Source organism: Ischnura elegans, chromosome 4 (genome assembly GCF_921293095.1).
Source record: "Ischnura elegans chromosome 4, ioIscEleg1.1, whole genome shotgun sequence".
NCBI lineage: Eukaryota > Metazoa > Arthropoda > Insecta > Odonata > Coenagrionidae > Ischnura > Ischnura elegans.
In genome coordinates this window covers 39143352-39170456 of record NC_060249.1, presented here as the reverse complement: position 1 = coordinate 39170456, position 27105 = coordinate 39143352, and the positions used below count along the sequence as shown (strand labels likewise).

Below are 27105 nucleotides of genomic sequence, written 5' to 3'. Positions count from 1 at the left end.
ACTTCTCCATCGTTGTTTTCTTAAAAATGTTACAAGGTTATGATGACTCCGTAAGAAAAATTGTCTCTCCTGTACAGCTGGTTAAACTCCTTAAAGCTGTCAGCTACGTGAAACAGTCTTTAAATGCCTTGAAACCTGACCCAGGTTTTCCTTCCCTGAAAATGAATGAACGAGAATGCATTCTTTTCCAAAAGAATATCGTCTCGTCAACACTAGATCTAGTTGAGGGGGAAAGGAGCCACTTTCAATAACAGCTTGGAGTTCATCAGAAAATGTTGTGGTGGCTGCGCTATCAACACTTGCAGATTCACCTGATATCGCCGCACTGAAAATACCTGCTTGCCGTTTAAATTCTGGAACCAACCGCTTTCACTAAATGTCTCAGAGCGATTACCACTCTCGTCTTTTTGTACTGATTCACCATGAACTTTCCATATGTGTAGACCGCTTGGTTGAAGTTGGTGCGGCTGAGGTCTCTGATATTTTAGCTTCGTCTTTATTCAGAATAAGGCATCGTGAGTTTAAACTTCCACGCAATATCGCTTTGACGCACTCCATTTTCAAAGCAATTGACCTCTCTCAAGTCCTCTTCTAGGTTTATGGTTTTTCTTGATAAATTCTTGATTTTTCTACACGCATTCCTATTTTTTGCCATATTCTCTTGGTTTTTACTCTGTATGGCTCTATCTAAATCACCTTCTGCTGAACTGTATTCCTGAGACGCGGAAGGCCTATGACTGCGGGGAGGGAACGAAGCCATTGTGTTTGAGACTCTATAGCGGACCCTTTTATGTGTTGATGCTATTCATGCGCAACTCGGCCACCGCTCCATTTCTCCCCCGTGAATACCGATGACCTTGAAGGCTTTAGGGTAGACCCTCTACCTGGAAGTCAATCGCCCGGTAACCTACGACGGCAAAAATACGTCTCAAACCGTATTGCTGAAAAAAAAAACTCATTTCCACTAGCCCCACGCTTAATTAACGATCTAAATTATTTATTATCATTCTGTTAAGGAGACGAGATAAATCTTCGGTAGGTCGGCTATCTGGACCCAATGACGAGTAATACTTTTGGCAATTGCACAGCAATGAATTTCGATTAATATATAAACAAAAAAGAAGATTTGAGGCAAGAAAAAATATTAATATGCGTAAATTGATAGAAATTACGTGTGTACTTAGCGCAAGTTCATGTTTTATCACGAGAGCGTTTAAAATTTTTGATTAGGCTACACTGCGTTGCAATGTTTCCCCGAGGAACGAATTTGCGCTATATCGAAATTGCGCTAATCGAAATTGCGCTATACGAGACATGGGTGTAACGGCATCGGCTGTAACGTCAACTCGGGTTTAACGTCACATTTTATACAGACCAGCCAAAATTGAACATTTTATGTTGTATGAAAACCCGTTTATATCGTCAACAAATATTGCGACGCTCTGGTATAGCGTCAAAAATTTTGCGATTATTAGGTTGCAAAAGTGGTAGTGTGATTGTAATATGTCCCAAAGTTCATAGAAACCATGTGTAGAAACATCAAAAGCAAAAACAAGTCACAAGCTGGACGTTGAGCTGGTGACGGGATGCAACTCTCTTGTTTAATTGGTGTCTGGAGGGAGCGGGGGCTGTCCCGCATACCTGGGTCTTATCCCTTTTTATTATACATATTCCAATGTACGAGTAGATTTCAATAAACAGTGTTGCATATAGCAGAACATTTGCGTTTTTACTTTGCCCTTTCACTCAGATTTAAGGCTGTTTTTTTATAATGTCACTCGGATATAACGTTAAAAATATTCTGGTCCCTTTGAAGACGTTATAACCAAGTTCCACTGTATATGCCTACACTGCTCACCTTCTAAATCTTTGTTTCCTATCTGCAATGTACATCTACATTTCTTTGTGGCATAAAGTCTGCAAGCTCTCTCCCTTTACTAGTTATACTTCCAACATTAAGGGTTCACTTTTACCCTGGCCACCCATGATGAGGTAGCCTTTGTTCATTTTTCATAGGGCTCAGGAGGCCTTTACATGTCGCTCATCGGGTACGATTACACTATTTTCCAGTAGACGACTTTCCATCCTGAGCTATGGCAGGTTCTTTTATGATTGACTGACTACAACCCTCTATTTATCCAGGTCTATCCTCTCTATTTATCAGCAAGTTGTGCTGGTTTGTACTCTCAGTGGCAGGATCATTAAAAAAATTGGCAGACATCTCTATTAGGATGTCTTTGCTGAAATCATCAAATGCTCATTTTGGGGCCCCTCAAAAGTGATGCTCTTTTGGTCTCTATAAAAACTTTAAGATAGACTAGGCTGTGCTTTTTCAGCTAATAGGGAATTATGCTGAAAGATAAAACTGAATAAACCCTTTATTTTATCGATGTATTGTTTTCAGCATACTTGTTGCTCTCCACTCATTTATGTGTATGCACTAAATTTTTGTGATTTAATATAAGTTACATGTTGGTAGCAGTTTAGTACTGTTGTTTACAGCCAAGTCAATTTCAATGGTCACAGCTGTGCGTAGAGAAAATATTTCAGTATTACTCTTTGGTGTCCTGAGTTTTTTCCTTGTTGAGTGTTGGGTCTATTGATTGAGTTTAGGGTCGGTTTTGAAGGAATAACAAGGGTGTGACCTCCTGGTTTTCTAAATGCTTAATTTTCATTTCAGTTACACAAGGTGTGGTTTGAAATAATGGAGCGATGCATGTCGGTGCCAGCTGAATCAGCTCAAGTGACTCATTTGATGGCCTTAATCAACAATTTCAGTCATTTAGCACCAGACGCTCAACGGCAGTACATGGAAATTCTTGATGTTTTGAATAAAGCATTAACTGAAATCAATGGGAAAGTACAACAAGATCAAGCCAGAGCCATTGCCTTGCAGGATAAATTGCGTGAGGTGGGTAAATAATTGATAGAACTTAGAACCTTATAAATGAAAAAGTATGTTGTGTTTCTGATGAGAGACGAAGTGCTCATCCAGGGAATAGTTTTTGCAAAGTTCTTTCTGGTTTCCATTGTGGTCATGATTTTGGCTACTGCTTCGTCTTCGGAACTGATCATCACCAAAGAGAAGTAGACATTGAAATATTGGCAGTAGCCATAATCCTGATTCAGATGGAAAGTGCAACAGAACTTCATCAATGTATCAGCATTTACCTATAAAGGTTCATTACATAATAGACCTCATATTGTGATTATTCCCAAAAAAGTGATATTGCAAATTTCTTTATCTCTTGAAATTGTCATGTGGTAAAAAATCAATTTATGGTGTTAGGTAATCCCCTGCTCCATGTGTGTGTATTTCGTGAAACTCTCCTATTCAGAATGTTTTCAATTATTTTCTAATTTAGACTAACCTGAGTGTGATTGAGATTCGGAAGAAGGGGGAACATACAGCTAAAGAACTAGAGAAATTGAAACATGAATGGCGTTTAACAGCGAAAAAACTGGATGAGGTAAGAGATAATAAATGACAGTGTTTATTGTGTGTTACGATAAAGTCTTTTGAAGTGAAATTGAAACTTCAATGGTATAACCTCTGCAGGTAGAAAAGGAGTTGAGAGGTAAAGTCCAGCAAGTTTTGGACCAAATCAAGTACATGCATTCAACATCTCCGGAAAATTGCTTTGAGGAAATGGAAAAGACGAAGAAAAGGTAAGTTTATTTTTTCTCTTTCGAGCTGATTGGCTCTGGTACTATATTATGCTAAAGTTGTTGTGAGGGGACGAAAGTGCAGAATATGCAGCATTTTTTCATGAGAATAATAACAGTTCAACAGTATTCACTGTTAACATTGGCCTTCAAACCCTTAGGTCTATTGATCCAAGAGTGATTGGTGCACTTCCATTTAACTGATCATGTAACTGATTGACAATGATGAGTTTAGTAGTCATTGTTTCTATCCTCAGTGATTCGAGTTACATAACTTTTAGGGATTTCCTATGTTTCCTATTTTGACTACCATTAATAAAAATCTTTTCACCTTTAATAAAAATGGCTTTCTGAGCCACTATTACCACATTTGGCCACTTTCTATATCTATTAACACACTCAGCACGGCGTATCTCAATTGACGTGGTCCCGTCCAAGCCGAGATACAGAGCACGTCAATTGTCCTGCTCTGCCAGTTGGGCCGGGAGCCCTTTCTTTGCCTCCGTAGATGACAAATATCCATTTCTGAGTCTTCCTATCATGTGATTGGCCTTCAGTAAGCTTCCCTCTTTCGAACCATGTGCGCCATTTGTAAAAAGCAGCATTTGAACAGAAGTTATGGGGCGGAAACCTCCCTCTATTTTTCTTTCTTATTTTAACAGCCGATTTTGATGACTTTAATGAAAATTGGACCCGCACTGAATGTGTTAAGTTTGTAGGATGTCAGTCTGTCTGCATGTATGCAGTCGCACTTTAGGGTCTATCTTAATCGCTTCAAGTGCCAAAGAGTTTAAGTTTGGTGCATTTGACGCTGAATCTCTGCATGCACATTTTAGATTTGTTCCAAGCATTGTAGCTCGACATTGTGTAAATTTGCGGGCAAAAAGTGTGCAAAAACAGACCAAAAACAGCCTGTCCACAAAATGGGAGACAAACAGTGGCAAGCTGCAATTCCTGCCTCCCCACGGCAGTGGTTCTCCTTTGCAAAACTAGCAACCTGTACAGGTGCAACACTATGATAGGCAACAGCACCACAACGATACGTGACAATAGTGACCGGTAGCACAGCAGAGTCAACCAACCTGGCTGTGGAACAGGCAGGTTGGCACTACTAGTCAATTTATATTTATGAGAAAATGTATCCTCTCTTTCACTTACTTTTTTACAATCATAATGATATCGATATTCTGCTGAGCGTCTCCCTTGGAATGTTGAGTCAGTGGTATTGACTTACCTCTGGCGGCTTTATTAAAACTTGTGTCAGAATTAGGGAGTGCTAGAAATAAAGATTTCTGTACGTGAATTAATTTTTTGCTCTCTAGGTGTATTATGCAAAATTTCTTGTTCTTATTAATATGTATGTATATCAATTGAAAGACACTGGGTGCAAGACTCTCTTTAGATGTTATTAGATACATAGAGATGACAGCCTATGAAATCTGTTGTAACCTATGCAGAATTTTATTTTCATTACCAGTAAGGTTTATCCCTATACATAAAGGACCAAGGAAGAAATACATAAAAGGACCAGAATGGTTTGGAGCCACCTAGGGATTCTTTTTTTTAGAGCCTTCAAAGTTCAATCTCAAGGGTCTTCCCTGAAGGATTTAGGGAAATCAAATGCTATTAAGAGAAGAAAATTTGTTCATTGTTGGAGCTCATTCAGCCTTCATTTAATGAGTGTTCCTTACATGTTATATTGTCATCTCCTCCTCCTTTTTATGTCTTGTATCACTTTGGCAAAACTGATTAAGTTATTAACACGTTCAATGTGGGCCCGATTTTCATTTCAGTTGTCAAAATCAGGCGTAAAAATAAGAATGAAACATACATGGAGGTTTCCGCGCCATAACTTATGTTCAAATACTGCTTTTTACAAGCTGCGCACACGGTTCGAAAGAAGAAAGCTGGCTTAAGGCCATACACACGGAAGACTTGGAAGTGGATATTAGTCATGTACAGAGGCGGAGAGAGGGCTCCTGGCCCGACCGGGAGAGCACATCAATTGACGTGCTCCGTATCTCGGCTTAGATGGGACTACGCCAGTTGTAGTGCTCCGCACTGAATTCTGAGTAAAATTCCCTGTGCAATTTATTTTGTTATATATCAGTGACCTTAAAAGACTTGTATGTTCTAATCTTAGGTATCAAGAAAAGGTTGAGGAGCTGGCAGCCAAAAAACAAGAGTATGCATCTGCTCTTAGTGAAATGCAGAAAATGTCTGAGTCATATGTCAAATATGCATTGGTGAGTGTTAATGTCATTCATCATGCCTGTAACACAATGTGTTTTTCATTAAGGCTTTATTTTCATTTTAATACAGACATTTATCAGTGAAACTAACCCAGATCTACAATGGCAAATTATGAAAGGGTATTTCTTACTTCCCGAAATTACTTGAAATATTTTTTTGTGAAATTTTTAAGCTTATATTGGAAATGGAACTTCTTAGCTAATTTTTTTTCTGGTTTTCTGGATAAGAATGGCCCAAAGGCCGTTGCCCTGTTGAATTCAGTAACACTTAATATTGCCATAAACTTATGTGCTGTAATAATTAATGTGTCGTGGAAATTTATTGCTATTCATGGTTATCCTTTGCATTGATCACTAGTATTAATTACTGCTGAGTAAACTTGCCTGAGTGCCACGAAATATCTGGTTCCATTGGCTTGTATTCAACTGCATGACATGCTACACCAATAATTGTGCATTTTCGATATGAAAAATACATTTGAAGATCGTAGATACATTTTCTTTTATTTACAATTGGTTACCCTATGATAAAATTGTATAAACCTGTATAAAATTTATATACATTCTTATCCACTGTCATGGCAATTGTATAAGAATGTATACACATTTTATACAGGTTTATACTATTTTTTCATAGGGGCAGTGATGGAATCTTCCATTAATGCATAAATGGATTTTTCTGCTGCTCATCATCTCCAATGCAAGAGCAGAGGTCCAAGTAAACTTGAAACATTCCTTGTCAACAACTAAAGAAAATAGTTGATGAAAAACATCGAATGAGGTTGAAACTTATGCACGGATAATCAGGAGTTAATGGTGTACAGATTTATTCATCCATCATCTTCCTGCATTATTTTTACTGAACGGCTGGAGGTTGTTGAACTTTTCCTATTCAGCTGCATTTTGGACCCAGTGAATTGAATTTTGGATTAATTATTCTGATTGCCGGTTTTTTGTTCAAAATATATTGTTCAGTTGTATGATATCAATAAGTTTTGCATGTGCATATCTTGGCCTTCCTGTGGTGCTAATCTGGTAGTTTTTGTTGATGATCATCATTACTTTTTCAGCAAAAACTGACTTGGTTCCAATCTGAAGCTAGTAGGCTATCAAAGGAAATATCAAAGTTTGATAAGGATTAGAAGTGAAAATATTTTATTGGTGAGTAAAATGCAGTTATGTTAGTTATTTGATTGAAGTATATACTTCAACTCTTTTTTGTGCAGATTTCTTTATTGGAAAGTAATTTTCAAATACGGAAATGAGCACTAACAATGAAATGTGATGTTGAAAAATGTTGTTTTTCAACATTTGAATATATTTGAAATTTGACTAAATAATTGGATGAAAGATGAGTGATAGAGGTATGATGGATATTTCATTCTCCAGTGCCTTTTTTGTGGTATCTACATGCTTTCTATAATATCTATTGAAAATAATTTTTTAATGGTTAGGATGAGTAAGTAGTAATAGTGAAATATTTTTCTGCAGCACTTATTTTCATCCTTCGTAACACTTTTTGTTCACTTCAATGCATCTCACTGTCTCAAGTTCTGCTTTGGGGATTTTTTATTGTCCTGTTCATTTAATTTTCATTTGAGATTTAAAACATTCCCATTTATTCATCATCACAATACTCTTTCCAAGTTGCATTAGGGATTTAGGTACATGCAAGTCTGTTGGCTCGTTTTTTTTATTTAAGGGATTCTATTTCTTAGAGTGGATATTGGTAGTGATTTCTTACCATATAATTGTCATCCCTTAATAACTTTTTATATTCACCTACCTATTTTTCCCCCAATTTTGTTCTTTATAATGGGGCAGTGAGTTTCATGAGCATTTCAGTTGGTCTCATGATAAAAGGTAATGAAAATGTATAAATTGCTCTTTTTTCGTAGGTTTGAAAGTTTTCCATTGAATTGAGTGCTGTTGAAATTTGATGCATCTACTGGATTATGAGCTCATTTTTGTGTGTTGAAAATTTTATTAACTTCCTTTTGCCATTCTTTTAATAAAATTCTTCTTCTTTCATTAGCTTCTCTCAAAAGATGGTAGAACAATTTATTAGAAATATATTGATTAAATATTTAGTTTGAGTCACTCATATTCTTTCATTCTATAATTAATAAACATAAAAATTTCTGCAAATATTATTTTTCAGGTGTCAAGCATACAGCTTGGTGAGTTCTTTCATTTGAAAAATTGTTGTTAAATAAATGCGGGAGAACTGCATTTATTTTATTAAGAATTTTTCAAATATGTAAATAAATATGGATAATGACATGATTCCCCAACTTATCTACTTATCAGAAAGGTGTCTGCTTTTTAAAAAAATGTCAATATCCCATACCATTGTGGTTGTATAAATGTAATATAAGTGAAAAAATGGATGTGATAACTAAAACATTGGTGTGTCTGCTGAAAGCAGTAATAACTGGCTTCCGAGTCTTAACTGTTGTGCATTTTTGTAATGACTGTGCATACTGTCCTCCAAACTGCAATCTTATCATCATATTAAGTTCAATGTGAAATCACATCAGTAAAGGCCTCCATTTGATGGTGAACCTGTGTGTAGATAAAAAGTTTGATTCCTTGGCTGATACATTAGATTCTAATGGATATCTGCTGAAGTCTGAGAGTGGCATTGTAAAAATAGTTAACCAAACAGATGTGCTAAAGGAGACTTATTCTTCAGTTCTTAATTAAAAGTGTGAAATAATAATTTCCCATTGCATTCATGAATGTGGGTAAGTCATAACTAAAATTAATTTATGCTGCACAAGTAAATTAGATGTCAATTGTCTTCCACTCTGATGACTCTGCTCTTCAAATGCTAAAGATATGTTAAGTAAATGATTTAAATATTTTTGTAAACATTTGTGTGAATATTGTAATGATTTTTCTGTTTTAGAGTGCATATTTATGAAGAAATTTTATGTTTTCTTTTTTTTGTACTGCTCTTGTCTATTTCATAGTTTACTTCTGTAATAAATAAGAATCTGATGAAAGATTTGTGTATGTTGGTCAACTTAGTCAAATAAGTTATCAAAACCTCATTTCTTAGGGATTACATATCTGGTTGCACCTGGTTAATATAGAGTTGTTGTGAAATTTTCTATTTCCAAGGAAAGTCTGGGATTTTCGGTAACAAGAAGAAACTTGACTGGGAAAATATGTTTCAACCACTATTTTTTTGCATGTCTTTCTCACAATAAGTTTGAAAATTATATCATTTAAACTGCACCATAGATGAGTTTCAGAACAGGGTAAATATGCAACATGTAAGTAGATGTAGTTTGTATGAAACTAACCTTATGTTTATATTGAAAGTGAGGGAGCCTTGTCAGATCTTTCTACATGAGAGATGTGAAATTATCAATAATTTTGGTTCTTGGCATAACATCAGTAAGGTAGGAAATTTATGCATACATGAATTGATTTTGTATAGAAATGAGTTGAATAGGTATAAGATTGTGAAGAAAGAGCGTAAGCCTTTTTTAAGTATAATTTTTATTGGGGTACACTTGTAGGCCATCATGTAGTAATTTCAGCCTGGTCTGAGCCTTGCACTCAAGCTTTCACTTGTAGAGTTGAAGTTGCCAGAAGTATTACTGAATTACTTGGCGTATCTGCATAGCTAGTAAGGTTAGGACTGTCAGTTACTAAATACTCAAACCACAAATAAAGAAGACTTCATACTACTTATTCGTTATTTGAAAAATAAATGGATGGGCTCTTGCCTTGAATTATCCTAAAAATATGTTTGGCAAGAATATACATATGTATCTTTTTTGGTGCATTTTAAGAATGTGCTGCGTGAGGTAGTGGAGATTTCCCCGACGTTTCGTGACCGACTGCTGGTCACTTCCTTCAATTTGAAATGGTGTCCTATCGTGGCATTTCCCAGGAGGTGTTGTACTTGGGAGTGTGGTTTAAAAATGGCTTTTATGTCAAACTTCTGGAGGATGTTGACGATCTTATCTGTCGTTCTTTTCACGTAGGGGAGGAAGGCTTTCTTTTGGCTAATGATGTCTTCTGTGTCTTTGGAATTGTTCCTGTTGTCCTTGTTGGTACATAATCTTTTTAATATTGTGGGATATAGCTCTGTTGTTGTAACCATTAAGACGTAGGATGGATTTCAGCTTAATAGTTACTGAAGATAGATTCTACGAGTCACTCAGCCGGATCGAATGTTCAATTAGAAAGGTCATCACAGCGTTAATTGAGCAGGATGGTGATGAGAATTGGCATGGAGATACCAATTTGTTGACGTTGGTTCTCTATACACGGCGTGGCCTAGGCTTCCGTTGTCATTCTTCTTCACCAAGACGTCAAGAAATGGCAGTTTTCCTGATTCTTCTCTCTCCACGGTGAATTTAATATGGCTATTTTGGGTAACCCATAAATACAAGGAGTTTTTGGGTCTTGTGGTATTAGCTTCTTTCTGACTTCTGGATCCCCTATGTGCTTCTTGATGGCTTCTGTGGTTATCCTCTTGAATATTTATATGGAACACTTGAAAGCAGTGGCAATCAAAAATGTAGAGCATAAACCCAAAATTTGGCTACAGTATATGGACAACACCTTTATCATTTGTATGCATGGTCAACGGAAGTTAGAAGAATTTAATATAAAATACCCTTAATTACCCTACAGATTAAGAAGCTGCTGACACAATTGGAATAATTTTTGGGTTGAAATTGGTTCATTTGTTAATATGATACCTATTAATTATTTTTAATAAGTTCGTGTGCCCTTATGTTACAAATTGGCAGATCTTTATTTGGTTCAGGGTAAGAAGTGTCAATGTACTTAAACCATCAAGGTTTTAATGGCTAAATTCCAATGATTATGGCATATGCTAAGGAGATTTTTGTAGCTTTATCTGCAATTATTTGTCAAAAAGAGATAAAAGAGTGTTGGCTCTTGACTGTAATTACATCATTAGAAACAAGAAGCATCATTTCCCTTAGTCCAACGGTGGATGGGAGTTAGGTTTAGAAAAGCTGTTAAGCAGGCCTATTGTGGAGATGGGAAGATATAAGAAATGCACAGGAATATGGGAGATGTGTATTTTTTACGTGTGGATTGGTGGTAGATAAAAAAAAAAAAATAACCCAATATATATGTATAATTAGTTCCAGCAGGTTAGGTCATAAAGAAGAAATTAAATGAAAGAAAACATGGTATAGTTCCTACCTCATCTTTGCACTGTGCAGCTCTGCATGTGAGACCTTTGGAAGATGATCTAGTGTTCTGGGGCGACCGAAAAACCCACTGAGAAGAATTCCCCAACCTTTTCTATCTGTATCACGTCTGTAATACATTCATTGGGACCATCTATGCTTTCTTCCTTAGCCTCTAATTTGTCAACTGATCACTTTCTTTCCCCTTCAAAAACTCATTTACCAACTCCTAACTTTAAAGACCAACCCCTGCTGCTAGCTGCAGCTAGCCCCTCTCAGAATAAAGGTAAAGGTAACCTGAGGCACTTTGTGATAAAGCATGGATTACCTGTCATTAATCCTGCGATGAAAGAATTTAGGATGAGAAATTGGCTATGGCTACTAGAGTTTTCTTGTGGCTGTTTTTAGGGATGAACTCATTGAGCTCTAATTTCATGGTTAATATGATGAATATGAACATTTTTGTCATTTTACAATTGATAAACCTGTTTAATGCAAGGCAATCTGAATTATGTCTCACTTTTGGAGAATTGAACTGCAATTTTCATCTTAACCTCTTTTTCTTCCAGTATTTCATTTCTAAACCTATTAATCATTCTTCTCATGGCAATGCATCTAGGAGAAACATAATACATACTTCCTATGTATTTGATGTATGATATATGTAAACAGGATACATATTAGTGAAAACTAAAAAATTAACTCTACCTTCTCTCATCTCTCTGTAAAAGCTGTAAGTCACCAAATTATAATATTTAGTGTCCTTTTTCCTTAGAATTAGTACTTTTTGCTGAAATGTTAAATTTTAAATATATAAATCTGGTTTTGCAATGCCATGTCGGAACCTAGTTTATATTGCATAAATGCATGTGGAATTCCTTAGTTACTGCATTAAAATTTCAATAAAACTCTAAAATATGAATACATTTTACTTTTACTCACTGAAAACTTTGAATTTCACAGTATTTTGTATTTTAAGAAAGTATTTTAAAATTCAAATTGTATCTCATACACAATTTTCCAGAGTAGGTAGTTTGTATTTTGGATTTGAAATAAAAGTTTTAAAGTAATTTTGCATTTTGTGTCTAAAATAAAATTGAAATGTGCTTTGACCACCTATTACTGTTACACTATATTTAGGGTTTAAAATTAGTGTGCACTCCCTGAAGCAATTCACTTAATTACTATACTTCCTATTCCTTCTAAATTTTTGGTTATTCAAGTTTGCGAGTCCTGAAAAGGTTTTCTTTCACATTTCTGAATGTATTTCGTATTTGTAATTTGTATTCATTTGGTTTTCTGAATATACTCTCCTCAATTACCCCTGATTTGTGCCAATAAATTTCCATATAAAATTTCTTTAGGGCTTGAAGTAAATTCAAATTCCTAAATGCATTTCATTGTCTGCTTCGTATTATCATGTCTTGCTTGATTAAGGTAACTTTTATAGCTTAAGGCACTAGAAGTACATATTTTCATAAGATCAGCCTGTGGAAGTTACTTTTTTATTGCTTTGTAGGAATAATGTTACTGGTTGGAAGATGTTATTTTTATCTTACTGGTTCTCCCCTTTATTGAAGTTACTTTTGGAGAACTATGCATGTGCCGAATGATGTGCCATGATGACTTTATCAGTATGGAGGTATCCGAGAAAAATTGGTTGTTGGTCTGGTGTGCCAAGGCTACTTGCTTCTCATAATAATAGGTATGTATTCGTGTTTTAATGAAGTGGGTCTTTTTATAATTTATGCACTGGCCTAGAAGAAATTAGCTCCTCTACAGTATGTAGGTAGACTGGTAGCAGGCATTAAGTTGCTGTATGCTTGATTTTAAGGGAGACCAAAAGTGGATGAACTTTTCAGAGATTGGCCTATCCCTCTTTTAGTGCTGTACGGAGAGCACTTGAAGTGCAGCACACCATCTGTTGAATGGGATGTTAAGTTGTGGTCCCATTGGTGCCTTTCATTAGTAGCAGGCTAATGTCAATGCTGGGTTACATCTTACCCTCCTCTCCCTACCCTTTCCTCATGGCAAAAATGTCTTCAGCTGTCAGTCGTCTCATCCAAATACCATGCCATGCTAAAAGTGCCTACTACTATGTTTTGAAGCATAGTGGTTGACAGCAGAGGTGCATCAACAGGGTGGCAGATGAGCTGGTCTCACTTAGGCTCTACTTACTGAACAGGACCCCAAATATAACTGTTTTCACAACCTTAATGAGATATATATGTTGAAATTGTTAGGTAGGCCCTGTGGTGAGTTGCACCTCACACATTCACCTCTGTAGGTGCACCTCTAGTCGACAGTTTACTTTTAGGCATGAATAGAGCAGTGCCTTCACTTGCAGGTATGTGGAAGATAGTGTGATCACTGGATAGTATCTTGACTCAGTCTTCTAAACCCCAACTGTGCAATAGATACTGAATGGAACAATGGCGTGGTGTACTGAAATGGTCCGTCATTGTTTTTCTAATTCATCACGCTATAAGGTTCATTGGAAGGGTTTGATGTCAGGTGCAAGGCTTTCCAATCTCCTCTCCTTGCAAATGCTCTTGTCATCCCAATTTTAAATTGCCATGAATTTTCTTTCGTGCTATCTCTACTCCTTTTCTCTGGCTTTCCCATAGCTTTTCTTCCCCCTCTAGAATAATATCATTTGCTTGCCTTAGATATCGCTCATCATTTATCAGGTACACATATCCTATCTTGTCCAATTTCCAGCCACTAAATAATCCCTTAATGTTGAGGTCTCTGTAGAAATAATGAGTTACGTGGTGCAGCGAGGGGGGCGGGGGTTTGGTGGATAAAACCCCTAAGAGCTCATAGAAATTTTTGAGTTTAATCCATTTTACTTAATTGGATTAATACATATTACTTGTAGAATAGTGTAATATTAATGAAATATCCCGCAGAAGGCCATAAAATCACCATTTTGAACCATTTATCTTTAAAAAAATTCTGGGGGAGGGCAGCACCTCCCGCTTACCCTGGCAGGTATTCCATACCTACCAGTATTAGTTTTGCCTAAACCCTGACCCCTAGACTTAATTCTTAGCTGTGTCCCTGACCTGGTTATGTCATCTCTATTTCCCTAAAAATTAACTCTTTGATTTTCCCTATATCCAGCTCCTAACACATGAGTAATTTGTTACTGTCTCATTTTTATTTACTCCAACCATGAAGCCATTCTGTAATCTCAAATCATAGTTCAAAGCATGGAAAATTGTAATCCCAGCTTGAACTTTCACTTCAATTGATGTCGCTTTCAATAGAATTGAACCAAGATAGGCTGCACGCTAGGCTTAGATTGCTTGAACGATTGAGAATGCATATCTTTAAGAGCGACACAGAACATAATATTAGAGCCACACTATATTTCCAGGTCCGATAGAAGCGATAAATTAAGAGAGATGTTTTGCCGAATGGATAGATATGGGAATTCGTTTTTCCCCTGAACCATAAAGGACTTTAATAAACGCTAGCCTCAACATCGTTGGAGCACTTTTTTTTTTTTTTTTTTTTTTTTTTTTTGCTGTAAACAGCTGGTGTCCTAGCACGCCTTTTAGGTGGCTTGCGGTGTAGTATCTAGATGAAGATACTAATTCTCTGACTGTAGAGCTGTCACTGAACCTACAAAACCTTTTGTAACTCATTGATGTCATGATTAACAAATCAAGAAGCACATTATGACTGAAGTCACTCAATTTGTCTCCAATCATGAAATTGCATGTGGATATACTTCTTCAATGATACTGATAAGTTTAATGATTAATTTCACTAATGTGAGCTGATTTCAGATAATGGCAAAGGAGAAGATAAAGTACCTTTTAAAACTGAGGGATGATACAGACTTTAATTTATCTCTTCTTGGAATTTTTGCTCAGTATGCACCCTTGTGGGTGACGATTTCTACTAGATAGTCCATGGCTTTTTCCTTAAATTAATTTTAAGGTCGCTTTTGAGATATTCTTTGTCATCCATCTACATTAGATTTATTTTTTGTACCGTAGTCTGGTACATTAAGAGGTTCCAAATGAAGAATATAGAGTCTTGGGAGATGTGTATTTTAAAGTAGTAAAAAATGTTATATTTTTCCCATTAATATTGAATCTCTTTCTCAATTGTTTAGAATACACTTCCTTTTATTGGAGAGTTAATTCAGCGTATTTTCTCAAGCAGGATTTTAATATTTCCCAAAAAATTACTCATCTTAGCATTATGTCTTTTATTCTCAAAATATTCTCCTTATTGATATTCTTACATGTATTTTTTTCTCTCTTAGGAAAAACTGCTCTTTGCTGAAATGATCTTAAGATATTGAGTTAAGACTGCGAGGCTATAGTCAACCAGTTACATATGTATATGTATATCCTTTCTTTCTCTATATGGCATCCTTTGAAGATCCAACCTCTAGTCAGGACAACGTTCAGCTGAGAACTTTATTATTAAGGGAAATGGTTGCAATGAATGAAACACTTTATTGAAATGTAAAATATATTTCATTAAAAATTTCTTCCATCATTAGTAACATTTTAATGAATCAGGTACATTTGGAATGAATCTTTATGAAACACAGAATTGTATCGCTTTGTTGTTTACAGATACCTCTTTAACTGTATTGACTCTTCATCATTATTTTTAGTCACCTAAAATGTTACTCAAAAATTCATATATTGCCCTATTTAAATAGTCACTCACTCACTCCATCAGTTTACTCACACATGCAGAATTCACTCCATTATAAATACAACAGCCATTCCATTAATTAATAATTCAAATATTCAATTCCCATGGTATCCAGTCTGAAATGAAGGAACTGTGTTGCAGCCATCATGGTATGTGTCTAGGAAGTCTCTTAATGTTGAATGTGCCCTTTGTCTTTCATTTATCACATATTAAAAACTTCTTTGCCCAGTTTCTAGCTTTACCTGATCTTAATATCAACATTACATATCAGGTGCCCTAATTCAGTCTCAAATGTTTAAGTGGTACCACCTTTTGGCATCGGTTATTATTTGAGATTTTGGGTTAAAGAATAATGCTTACAGTTATTTTATTGTACAAAATTTACATTAACAAAAGTATCGATTTTGTTCTCTTTTCAAGATATGCTGTAGTTACACATTTTCTGTAAACATTTTAAAATTTTGCTCATTTACGTCTTGCCGAGTAGCTGTATAATGAGAATAAAGGTGAATTTGCTATCTCAGAAAAGGTCTTATCAATAATAAGAATCTCTCTGAAGTTAACCACTGCCAATTGGAGGCTAAATAGTTCTTAGTTTTAACTTTAAAAAATATAAATACAGGAAGATATTTGTACAACTTTATCACACATTTTTAAGTTCCATGGAAGGGTTCCAATTTTCTCAAAAGAATATTTAATAGCTTTTTGACAACTTCCTCTTCATGACATTTAAATGTTTCCAAAACCATGATAATTTCTGGCCATGCATAAATGACATTGAGAAGCTGCTTTTTTCAGAGTTGCCAATCAACAAACAGGACAAAATCATTTCATCCGCAGGTTATTCCTTTGTCATAAGTGAATACCTTAGTCAATAAGTTGTAAAAATGGACAAACCACTTTAACATTCTGGACATTTCAGCCAAGACTTCATCTCGTCCTCCTAAAACATTAGCATCACCTTCGCCTGCAGATCCTCTGAGAGGTGGCAGAAGGTGATGAAGATGGAGACAAAAGAGCATGAGTTTCGGAATTGGGATCATGACCAATCGTCATTACTGCTATAACCATCATTATTACCAAAGCACTGATCATAAAAATTAATCCTGGAGGCATTGCCCCAGCTAACAGTCCAAACAAGCACCCAGATCCCTCAACCACAAGAACTATTAATCCAGAGTACACTGCAATATTTGTGAGAAATTCCCTCCTCAGCCAATTTTTTGATGGCCTCATTGATTTCGGCAGCATGCCTTGCAGTCCTCTGACCATTGAAAGCTTCAGCATGGCTGATGCAATCATGGATAGTATAAAGAGGGCATCTTGTTTCTTCATTATACTTGATGTCTGTTGTGTTGTGTTTGTAGTCGGGACAGTTGTTCCATTTCTGATGGTCTGCACTCTTGATGGGGTGGTGGTAATGGAGTCCTTTGGTTGAGGTGTCACAATCTTTGAAGATGACAAAGTCCAAAATCTTCTCGTAAGGATACATTCTGACTTTATGACTTTTGGGGATAGTTGCTGCAGAATTCCTATAGATTCCTTGTGTCCAGGCACTGCATAGTGGAGGAAAGTCAAAATTAATCATTAGGAGTAAGAATAAACTAAAGCTAGTATATTTCATAGCATGAATCATGTCACTATGAATCTGGAAGATGCGGCTCATTACTTGAATTTAGCCATTTGAGCAACATGGGTGCTAACAAAAAGCTGACTTAACCAGTCATTCCTAAATAAATTATGGCATTCCTAAATAGAGTATTTTAGTCTTTGATTATAGACACATAAAGTGACCCTGGACTATCCCAACATAAATGTAGGCATAGATTTAGGTGAATAAAATAAGTCTTTACTCCCAAATGGGAATATTTATCTGCAAATGAAAAATATTGTGAGAGACTAGCCATATGAATTTCATTTATTCAAAATAAGTGAGCGTGTAAGACTAGGTGCTAAGTTAATAGATCACAGAAGGAGAGTAACTATTAAGGAACTAGGACAGACTGGTGGACTGCTGTCCACTTAGTTTGCTTTATTTCACGTAGGCTGTGATTTAAGGAATCGGTGACTTTTTGCCTCAGCCCAACTATTCCCTTCTCAACCACACAGCATCCTAAAACATCAGCACTTGGCATAGTATGTTTGCAATAATAAGTGGAATCAATTTTTTCATTGTGGAGTAATTTTATTCCTCACAAAATCCTATTATCTTCACAATTATCTCCTACACCCTAGCATAAATCTATGATTTTTCAGAAGGGTTAATAGGAAGTGTACCGGTGAATCCTCCCTTTAAAGGTATCATCTATCTTAAACCTTTAATTTTAGAGGAATACATAATATCTTCATATTAATCTTTTGTCGTGACATGGCATTTTGCGGTAAGCGTATTCCTTTGTTAGATGCCCAAATTCATAAGAGAGTAACTGGACTAGGTTGAATCAAGTATAAGATACAATTTTCCTCATGTATGAACCTGAGACTAGGATTATGTTTTAGATGATTAGGATTTTTACCTTTGGGTAAGAAAGGGAGAAGTCCTGGAAGATTGCTTATGGTCCACTTTGGCCATGCTGCCGTTGGAAGGGTTACTGGAGTTGGGGAGAGCTCCTCCACCACTTCTGTGGTTGTCTCACTCATTGTTGGTGCACACTGTAAAAATGCAGGAAAAATGTTGAATATTAGCCTTATTGACTTTTGACTTTTTGATTAGCATGTTTATATAATAATTTTGCTATAACAAAGGTGTTTTTCCAAAAACACTGTAAAAACCTGACAATTGATGTCTGAATATTAGAAATTATTAGATCATCAATTCTCCAAAGCATAATGAAGAGCAGCAGTGCAAAATTGCCACAGAATGAAATTGAGATCTGCAGAAAATATGCTGTTATCATTAAAATGCCCACATCATATTAAATTTTTCATCTTAGCAACAACCATTGCAGAAAGATAAAATACATTTTGCTTTGCGGTCATTCATTAGTACCGCAATCTAGAACAGCCGTTCCTTTTATTTTCTGTCGCATCAACTCCATTATAAATTTCAATTTTTTTGGTTCAATACAATAGATCTTCGCTTTATAGATTTAATCTACTACGCAGGACCATTCTTTTGGCAATTCCATCAAACAGGTATAGAATCGGCTCAATTTTCAGATGAGAAATCAGTTCAAAGATCATTAGGGCGTGTACATGTTGCTCTGTTAAAAAATGTTTCATTTATAAATAAGGTGTAGAATTATGTAATTGATAGCATATTGTGCTAGTGGAAAAAACTGGAAAAGGTTGAATTCTCAAAAAATATTATTCCATCATAAGTCAAACGTATTGTAAAATGGGGGTCTATTGTGCTAAAAAAATTTGGCATTAGTATTTCGAGATCATATAGTCACCAATAAAACCTGTTGAAGGAAAACAACACATGTATATTGTAAAGATACCTTAATATTTCTTCAGCAATATTTGATTTCAACATAAATCACTATCAACTGGATGGCATGAACTTCATACCACTGAGATAGGCTGTGATTATTCAATTTAAGTAAATCTAGGACAATTATACACATTATTATAATAGATGGCTTGGATTTATCCTTTATCATCCATAATTCAAGGTAAATAGATTACAAAAAGGTAATAGAGATGGCCTGTACTATGAGAGAGTACTAATAGGCTAAGTAAGGAGTTACATATATGCTCCAATGCTTTTGGAATTTCCAAGCATCTGTAACACTCCCTCAACTTCTTTTCTCCTTCCATAGGGTTCTGTAGCTTACAATGCATGCAGGCAATGCAAGCAACAGACATTGCGGCACTGAGATATTGGGCTATATTTTCGTGCAGAACATTAATAGATATTGACCAAATGGTGTTGAAACTAACCGTATGATTCTATTTTTGACACTTTCCTGAGAATCTAATAGCAAGGATTTATCCAGCCATACCCTTATCCCCGAAACGCTCCCAACTACAAATGAACCTCCGCTCCCTTTCTACCTCTCCCTGCCTCTCGAAAAATTTTCTGCCTATTATGGCCTTCACTCAGGGTTGCGTTAATGAACGTATTTCATGATCCGCGTTTTTTTCCTTGATCCAAATTTACACACTTTGCCTTTAATTTAGCATTTTTCTCTTCCTGCTGCCCTCGGATTTTCCCCTCATTTGTAACTAAGGTAGCTCAAGCATTCCTCATCGTGCTATCCGGTAAGGCAAACGCCATTCGAATTCTCTACTCGCACACAACTTTCTAGGAATCCCATTGGTACGCTATGACCGCGGCCTTTCAAGAGAAAATCCACTGCGTGAGCAAAGTTTGAAACAGAATGTTCTCAATGAAGGATAGTTCGAAAAAATTGACTTAGAATAGAATGGCATACCCCACTCACTGCAACACCGGTTAATTTCGGAATTTGTGAATGGGAGCGACAATAACATAAAAATAGTATCGGGATGAATTTCCGTGAGAAGTTTGTAGATTGCGAATAGTCGTATTTTTTCTCTATTTTCGATACAACATGAAGTGCGGGCTTTAAATGATGCTGAAGAAGGCAGATCAAACTTCTTGTTGCTAGAGGTGGATGAAATAATAATTTTATCGACACAGACACACGCATCACTATTTTCTAATTGACATTCGCCAAATGAAGGGTCACGCGAATGACTGCAATGAAAATTCGCACCCTATTTTATCACAAATAAAATACTAATTTACCACTTTTTACCTGTTTAAGTACGACAACGATGCTCTCCGATAGGGAAAATATTTTAACGCCTTACCAGCGAACAATTTTATGATGCGGGGAATTTTCTCTTTATCGATTTATACACCTTACATTCGAATAAATTTGATGGTCGGTGATTTACTTAGTGAATTAGACTATTAAGTAGCTGAAAACTTTTTAAATCATTCGCGTGTGAAAAGCACCTATCTGATATACTTATAAGTTCAAGGGAGGCAAATTTGGATGATCATTTAAAATATAGCCACATATTTTCGAATTTAGAAATTAACATTGCGCAAAAAATTTCGCACGCGATTCGAAAAAAAATATTGCGATGTTGCTTATAAGGCTTTTTTCCTGTCAGCTTTGGCAGAAAACCGATATATGCATTGATACCATAACCGGTGTTACTTTTAAATAAATGGCCCACATTTAAAATAGTGCAACACCACAAAATTCGAATTACAAAAGTTTCACATTCTTGACATCACTAAATAATTTTTTAACGGTGTCGGTGACCGTTGAATTCTTGGGAAATGATCCGAAACACATTTACCCGATGGAATAATCAATATCAATGATAATGAATGTTTATACTGTCTTTTATGCTACCACATTTGTTGTCTTTTTGTAGTTATTGTCTTCCTTCCGAAGTACGCGGTGCACACCACCAACACCCTATTTAAACTGAGCAGGATCCAAACTCGCTTAACATTGCCGAATGCACGAGAACCGGTTCACTTTGTATCAGGCCTTTTCTCCTCTACACAAGGTCTGCATAATGCCGTGAGCCTTGGGTTTTATCCCTTGTATGTATTTTACCTATTCTAAGGTGCGAGGCCAACGCAATAAATCTAATATTCACACTGTCGGGCAGATGAATTTCCAGAGTGAATGAACCTGTTGAGGTCTATGAGAGGATCGGCTTTCTGCAGATTTTTAAATCCATTCTAGGAGAGGCATAATTACATTTTGCCGTTGCGTTAAATAGAACTCACTGATATGACACTTCCTTGAAGCTCAGCGATAAGGCCTCCAGGGCCTCGCTACCTTTCTCCTTCGATTTTAAAAGTTTTCAGCAATGGTTCCACAGGAAATTCTCCGTTGTGTATGATCTATTCTCTCTCGCTCTATTCGTTACCCTCGTCGATAAAATTTGATTACGATGAATCTATATTTTCAATTGAAACCCATATCATTAATTCTTCTCAAGTCATATGAGTGAAGAGAAACTTTCGCATTCCTCTCATACAGCTAGTTTCTTTTAACACTGATTCGCGAAATCATCGGAGTAGAGGTTTTTTTGTGAGGTAACTGATTTCCAATGACCTCTCCTCTCACGAAAAGTATTGGCATGGAGCACCAGGATCACGGTATGCCTCGCATTTCTGTCAGATCAGCTCTAGATCATACCTCTAGGGAACGAAGCACCTTGTTGAAGTCAGAAGACGTGGAGCACATAAGCACTTGGAGAGCCAAATCGTCTGTAGCACTGCACGGAGATTTGCTACCGATTCCGGTCGAGAAGGCGAATAACATTTCGGCGGACGAGCGGGTGCTTTTCGTCGACCCGTCCGATATTATTTTCTTCCAGATGAGCAGAGGGCCTTTGACGAAATCGCGAGTGTCGACTCGCGGGCGCATGACTATGGGGTGAGCGGCCGTGTCGGATGATCGGCCTAGGGGCCTTCGGCTGTGGACAGTTGATCGTGGTGACTGCACTGCTCACGCGCTCGTCAAAAACCCACCTTTCGCGATGAGTCGCGTCCCGTCAGCCAAGCGTTGCGTCGCTCTGTCGTCAAGAACCCGCAAGGGATATGGAGGGGATGGGTTTTTGGCTCTCATTCTTTCTATTCTAATTCGATTTCGGACGGGTTACGTATGTCGAATGTCACATCTCTCTCCAAACTGATCCCTGTCCGGAAAATGTTTCCCTATCTAAACTTATCCCGTGGGAAATTTTTATTATGTACTGTTCTACCTTACTGCATAGAATACCCAGGTTTTCACGAGTCAAAATTATTGTTACTATTCTTAACGCTAATTATAACTCCTAAGCTCGTCAACGAAGCAATGAAATGTTCTTTATGCCTTTATGCGTGACATTGCATATAGATTACTCTATTATGTTTACTTAACAACTAAAAGGTTTTTTGTTTTTCAATATTTGTCACTTATTTATTGGCCCTACGATTGGAATTTATCTGATTGCTTCCAATGGGACTAATAGGTTTTTTTAATTGACAACATTTAGTAAGAAAAAAATAACATAAAATAGCCTCGCTACTCATTCATTTCGTCGAGCATACAGAAGTTTTACTATACCTCTGCCATGAATTTTCTTCCAAACTGATGCATTAGACCTCTTTCAGTTATCAGGAAGGAATTCTTCCCATATGTCTTCATGGAGTTTAAATGCTCTCCCTATCCCTTTTCCCCTCCTTCCATTGAATTCTACCTGCCCGATCAGTCTTAATAATCCAATTCGCATAATACTTGCTCCATCCAGCCCATTCATTTCCTCGAACAGTATTTCCTCATCTTCCCTGAGATGTCATATCAAGTATTGCCTCACAGATTCTCAATGGTTGTCTTCCTCCATCCTTAAATATGAATAGATCATTAAAGGGGAGAGGGGATGAAAATGTAACTATCGCTCTGCATGACTTTTGCGTAACAATCTAAGTTCCAGCCGGGTATTTTTGGAAGTCCTACTCTTGTTATAACCCAGTATTTTAGGTTCCTCTGTTAAAAAAATATACGAAAGGAAAGGGATAAATTTTTGGGCAAATAATCCCGAATAAATGCCAAATATTGTGCGATTTTAGCATTATTTTCACACTCTTACATGCACTTATTTCAAATAATGAATTTTTAAATTAAAAATTGACCTCAATCTATGTAAATCAAAAAGGCCCCAATCTTCTCCCCAATGTACTACGCTAATGTTCTCATATAAAAATCAGGCTACCTTATAGGACTTGAACAGTGCCTTTTTAAAAGCATTACTTGCTTCGATGTGTTTATTTCGTCTATTCTTTCACGATTTTACAGTGTCATATTGAATTGGCATGAAGAGCGAGTTGGCGGCGCTGGAGGTGGACTCGACGGATAAAACTCAAGGAGGAGAAACCAACGAAGACACCACCAGGGAGCTGAGTGCAAGTTATTCATCGTGAGGTAACATGGAGCGAGTCAGATGAAATTCCGTCTCAGAGCCGGAGGAACCAGTGAATTGCTGCGCATCGGACCCTTGGTTTCTTACGAATAAGGTAAGATTCGACGCTTTACATTTCATTCTGAGGTTTCGAAAGCGAGCTAATATTATCAATGGTAGTATATCTATATCTTGATATTTAGGCATAAATTAAATAATAATAATAATCGCTTTCAACTCTTTTATAGCGAGAATTTAAATGTTTGAAGGGAAAAATTTAAGTCACAAAATATTTTCTAGAGTAACTGGGTGTTGCGAAGTTTTAGGAATTTTTCATAATGCAAAACCAGTTTCACCAAGGTTGCCGAGAATTTCGCACTATACATGACATAATAGATGCGTAATTACGAAATTCACACTTTTCGATTATAGTGGCAAACATGGGCGTACCCAGCGAGGGGCAGGGGGGGGAGCATCGCCCCCCACCCCCTAGAAGCAAAAATCGCAAAAGTCTTTATGCAAAATCAGTACTGAATTGAAACAAAAGTATTCAACAAATTTTTCTGAAACCCACGAAAATGATGTATTATTATAAGATATGTAACTAAAATAAAATTATTTTTTCAAGAAAATAATCTTATAAACTAATAAAGCCGTGTTATAATTTTCTTAAAATGTTAGTTTCATTCACCTTTTCCATGCTAAAATGACACAACTTGGCTTGTCCCCCCCTAGTTATGATCCTGGGTGCGCCCTTGGTGGCAAAGTAAATAAACGTCACTTGAAGTATCCTCTCATCTACTTTTCTTATCTCCATTTAAGAATGTTCAGTGTTTCTTAGAGCATCACTATTTTTTATCCTGAAAGTAGTACATTCTTATATTCCTGATTAGGACCTATCCTTCATACTGCCACAACCCCGCAAATTCCGTCTAAATCGGATAAGTATTCCCCGTGTTTTCATGGAATAAATACAATATCAATACATTTAGGGTTACGGTGGACGAATATATTAATGAACAGTCATGTAATTTTAGAAGAAACTTCCGGAACTCAAATCTTCAAACTTACGTAGTTCTTGATGACGTCGTTGTCCGTCTAAAATCGCGAATGCAAACCGGATTTCATTGAACTTGAGCAACCGCAGGATCCTCGCATATGATAGACATGAGCGTGCAAATCCGGTGACACCTCTTTGACCGCGAAACCAAGGATGAAAGAGGATCAAGTTGACGCTTCTTTTACCTATCAAATTTTTCTCTCGTGGGCAGATTGTTTCGTAATCTTTTCTAGTCTTGAAGGAGTAGTGAAACCTCGAATCGCCGGCGTTCTCGAAGAGCCATTAGCGTGTTTCAAAATTTGATTAGACAGAATGACAACGGCAATTGCTGCAATTTTCCAAGCTTCATGAATTCAACGTTTGTCTGTCGGCCGAGAAAATCCCGCTCGACAAGGATACATTTTTCATCCATCAAATTAGCTCAAAGAAAAAATACAAATCTAAGACAGCCTTTACTTTCAAGCTATTCATGATTGCCTCTCGAACAATTAAAAAAGATGCTAGTTAAAATATTAATCACTGCTGCGCACAATGAAGGTCCGCAAGACTTCGTAAATTTGCATAAATGAGTATTTTACCCCAGTTCTAATTACCGTAGTTGATAAAGAAGACCTCGATTCTCGGTTTCCCCGTAATTTTTTCAGCTCTCAGGTATGTACTAATATCTAAAAACACGGATTAAGATTTTAACATAGGCGAAAATAATAGTCTGCGCACTACGAGGACATATATGAGGATGGGTGGCGAGTTGCAAGAAAATTAAATTCATGTTAAGGTTGGTATACTGGGTAGCACCACACGCTGAATTATTAATAAGACCTAGCATGCATCTTGAAATTCTTGCATTCCTTTTAGTGCTGCGATTGCAATCAATGCCTAGATCTTGAAAAAAATCAGGACCATACAAATAAATGTATTTTCTCGATAGCGTTTATCACGCATGCCAGGGAATTTGACTTCAGAAGTGGTATTTAATATTTAGAAAACTTCGTAGACTTTATAAATACGTTTTCCCGAGTCTCAAACTTTAGTTTACGCTCGGTAGTTTTCTGTCCAAACCCTGAACTCCATTATGATGACACTCGCGGACATCATCGCGTGTTCTGTGAAATTCTCGGAATACCTGCGCGCAAGGCAGCCCACTCCTCCGTGTAAATAAAAATATGTATTCCGACCTCAAGTTCACTGTGGTGAGAGCTGTAGAAGAGTTGCGTGCATGCATCTTCCCATTACACTAGTTGCGCGGAGGTCGTATCATATTATCTTACCGACGCCGCTGGCTACAGCTAATTTCCGCCTGGAATGTGTGATACGGCTCGGCTGAAAGAATATCTTCAATCTTTGTCATAAGAACATTAGTAGTTGGTCAAGAGAATAGAGATGTTTTCATAGCAATAGTTTAGCCATCCCTTCGTGGATCACCTGATGATACAGATGATCGACTAAAATAAATTTTACTTTGATGTTTTATTTGAGAAGTCGGGTGGAGACAGATCATTTTCCTTACTGTTTGTTAAATTTTTATAAATAAGACACTATCCACTAAAAAGCGATTAAATTCATTGCTTTAATTTCAAAACAATTATGTTTTAATACAAATCCATTTTAGATTCCGGTCCAATGAAACCTTCGTGTTGTTATCTCTAATTGACTCGGAAGCAGTTAATCCTCGAATGTGAATAGGGGAAAATATATATCGGTACCTACGTTATCAAAAACGAAAACGAAAGATAATGAATCAACCATTATTGCGTGCGCAGTATACAACACTCATTTCATTAGCATTTTCATTTCATAATATTTTACATTTTAATTAACCAATAAGCAGAGACCACAATGACCATGGAATTTGGATATGTATGCTCGATGCACAGTACACCAAAATAGCAGCTGGCCTATTATGACAGCAAGGAATGATGTTTCACAAATATTTTTTCTGCGCAGAAGAACGTTTCTGATGACAAATTCCTTGTTGTATGGTTTATTTAATGACGAAACAGAGAAAGCGCTTCATTTGAATGGACACGTCAGTGATGTCCATAGTGTTGGTGACTAACTGCGTAACCATATTTACCCTCGAGGCTGCGACCTAAGGAAATTAATGGTGACCGTTGTGATCTTATATTTACTCACATTACAAACATGGCTCGGGTAAATATTGCCCAAGAAGTATTTTTGACCAGTAATTTTTCTCGAATCGTCTACGGAAGTACTATTGTCAATTGAGCATTAACATCCAAGTCAGAGAAGTGCTGTAGAGCGGTTGAATTCTCATGGCATGTTTAAATACTTTTATCCTGTATTAGTAATTAATTATGAAGTGCGGTAAAAAAATCAGCGGTTAATAAAGCCATTGCATGAGAAATCTTGTGTT

General features: G+C 36.6%; 2 protein-coding genes across 8 annotated transcripts in view; one reads left to right on the top strand and one right to left on the bottom strand.

The window, feature by feature from the left end:
• LOC124157303 (kinetochore protein ndc80) overlaps positions 1–27105 on the top strand; it is an 89983-nt gene that overhangs the window by 27983 nt on the left and 34895 nt on the right. The window contains exons 9-16 of one of the 7 annotated variants that reach the window (XR_006864566.1): positions 2681–2911; positions 3366–3470; positions 3560–3669; positions 5810–5912; positions 6989–7079; positions 11674–11837; positions 12685–12809; positions 23569–23786. Coding sequence is in view for 1 of the 7 variants with exons in the window: in XM_046531922.1 (XP_046387878.1) it covers positions 2681–2911; positions 3366–3470; positions 3560–3669; positions 5810–5912; positions 6989–7060 (621 nt within the window). In the remaining 6 variants the exon portion in view is untranslated. Of the gene's footprint in view, positions 1–2680; positions 2912–3365; positions 3471–3559; positions 3670–5809; positions 5913–6988; positions 7080–8079; positions 10465–11673; positions 11838–12623; positions 12810–15386; positions 16387–23568; positions 23787–27105 lie in introns of those variants that run through there. The other 6 variants (XR_006864565.1, XR_006864569.1, XR_006864568.1 and 3 more) reach the window with 6 other exon arrangements.
• Positions 16596–22224, bottom strand: LOC124157304. The gene is made up of 3 exons (XM_046531924.1): positions 21928–22224; positions 18307–18442; positions 16596–17346 (listed from the first exon to the last, which is right to left on the bottom strand). The coding sequence occupies exons 1-3, from the start codon at positions 22156–22158 to the stop codon at positions 16748–16750; spliced, it is 966 nt and encodes a 321-aa protein (XP_046387880.1). The 5' UTR covers positions 22159–22224; the 3' UTR covers positions 16596–16747.

Excerpts from the sequence above, each read along its gene's own strand:
- LOC124157304 (XM_046531924.1), bottom strand. The coding sequence starts at position 22,158 with ATGCGCCCGCGAGTCGACACTCGCGATTTCGTCAAAGGCCCTCTGCTC. Across the intron at positions 18,443-21,927 it reads AGGTGCTTCGTTCCCTAGAG|TGTGCACCAACAATGAGTGA; the intron begins GTATGATCTAGA and ends GCATTTTTACAG. Across the intron at positions 17,347-18,306 it reads TCTCCCTTTCTTACCCAAAG|TGCCTGGACACAAGGAATCT; the intron begins GTAAAAATCCTA and ends TCCACTATGCAG.